The sequence below is a fragment of the Gavialis gangeticus genome, unplaced genomic scaffold (genome assembly GCF_001723915.1).
Source record: "Gavialis gangeticus isolate Ggan-Ray unplaced genomic scaffold, GavGan_comp1, whole genome shotgun sequence".
NCBI classification, from domain to species: Eukaryota; Metazoa; Chordata; order Crocodylia; family Gavialidae; genus Gavialis; species Gavialis gangeticus.
This window is the reverse complement of record NW_017729024.1, coordinates 181944888-181945939: the sequence shown is the minus strand read 5'-3', so window position 1 is coordinate 181945939 and position 1052 is coordinate 181944888. Positions and strand designations below refer to the sequence as shown.

The window sequence follows — 1052 nt, the reverse complement described above, 5'->3', positions numbered from 1 at the left end:
GGGCTTGTAGCATCCTCCCAGTGCCGCTGCATCCACCCCAAATTTTGCCCCCGCTCCACTCCCAGCCCACACGCCGGCGCTGCGGCTAGCGGCAAAATCTGGCGTGGAGGTAGACCGCGACCAGCGCCCACTCCAAGCCCAGCCCCCGCCAAGAGGAGCCCGCGCAGGGTGCAAGCAACCCCTCCCCAACACGGCCGGGTCCGGGCTATCGAGCCTCACCCCCCGCGTCTAATCCGACCCCCCCAGAACGTAACGTGCGCCCGAGCACACGGCTGGATGCAGCCCATGACACCGCCCACCCACCCCACGCCTGCCCGGGGCGTCCGCAGCACACGAAAACCCTGCCCGGTCCAGCCCGGCCCGACACCACGCGCCCTCACCTAGTGCCGCAGCCATTTTGTCCGGTCCTGAACGCGCCGCCGCAGCGGTTGCATCATGCCCCGGCCCCGCCTTCCCATTGGACGGGCCGGCCCCATCCGCGGCTTCCCATTGAACGGGTCGGAACTGCCCCGCCCCCTGCGCAGCTCGGGTGGGGCTGCCAGCTTGGCCTAGCGGGAAGCGCCACCTACTGGCCGGGCTCTGCTCCGCTGCGGCGCCTGCGGCCCGACACGAGGGAAAACTGCAGGCCAAAGCTGGAGAAGACCCGCGTTTGAGGCCTCCTTGGGCGGTGCGGCCCCCCCCGGCTAATTTAATACCTGCGCCGGTCTGTCCGGTCCATTTTGAGCCACTGCATTTTGTCAAATCCATTTTAAGGAGTCGGTCTCCACAGCTGGACATGAAATACCGGACAGCAGCACTTTCTGCTCTCACTAATTTCCTGATCCTGGGCTTGGTCCCCAGAGAGACAAACCCCTCATTTTTTCCGCTGCAGCTTTCATTATTTTCATCGACCGGGTGGGGAGTTCATGGGGCAGACGCATGGATGCGGACGCGCCCCCGGCCTGGCTGAGAGATCCCTTGAGAAAGCAGAACAAAATGATTTTTACGGATTGAAATTTGGGGATTATGAATGGGACTGTTGCATAAATTGCTGATTTTATCCCCTGGAGGCT

The 1052-nt window shown here is 63.2% G+C and overlaps 1 protein-coding gene across 1 annotated transcript in view; it reads right to left on the bottom strand.

Moving 5' to 3' along the window:
• Positions 1-491, bottom strand: part of NARS (asparaginyl-tRNA synthetase) — a 29013-nt gene extending 28522 nt beyond the window's left edge. The window contains 2 exon segments of the mRNA XM_019518168.1: positions 381-407; positions 410-491. Coding sequence (XP_019373713.1) covers positions 381-407; positions 410-476 — 94 coding nt within the window. The 5' untranslated portion in view covers positions 477-491.
• Between the last annotated feature and the right edge of the window lie 561 nt (positions 492-1052).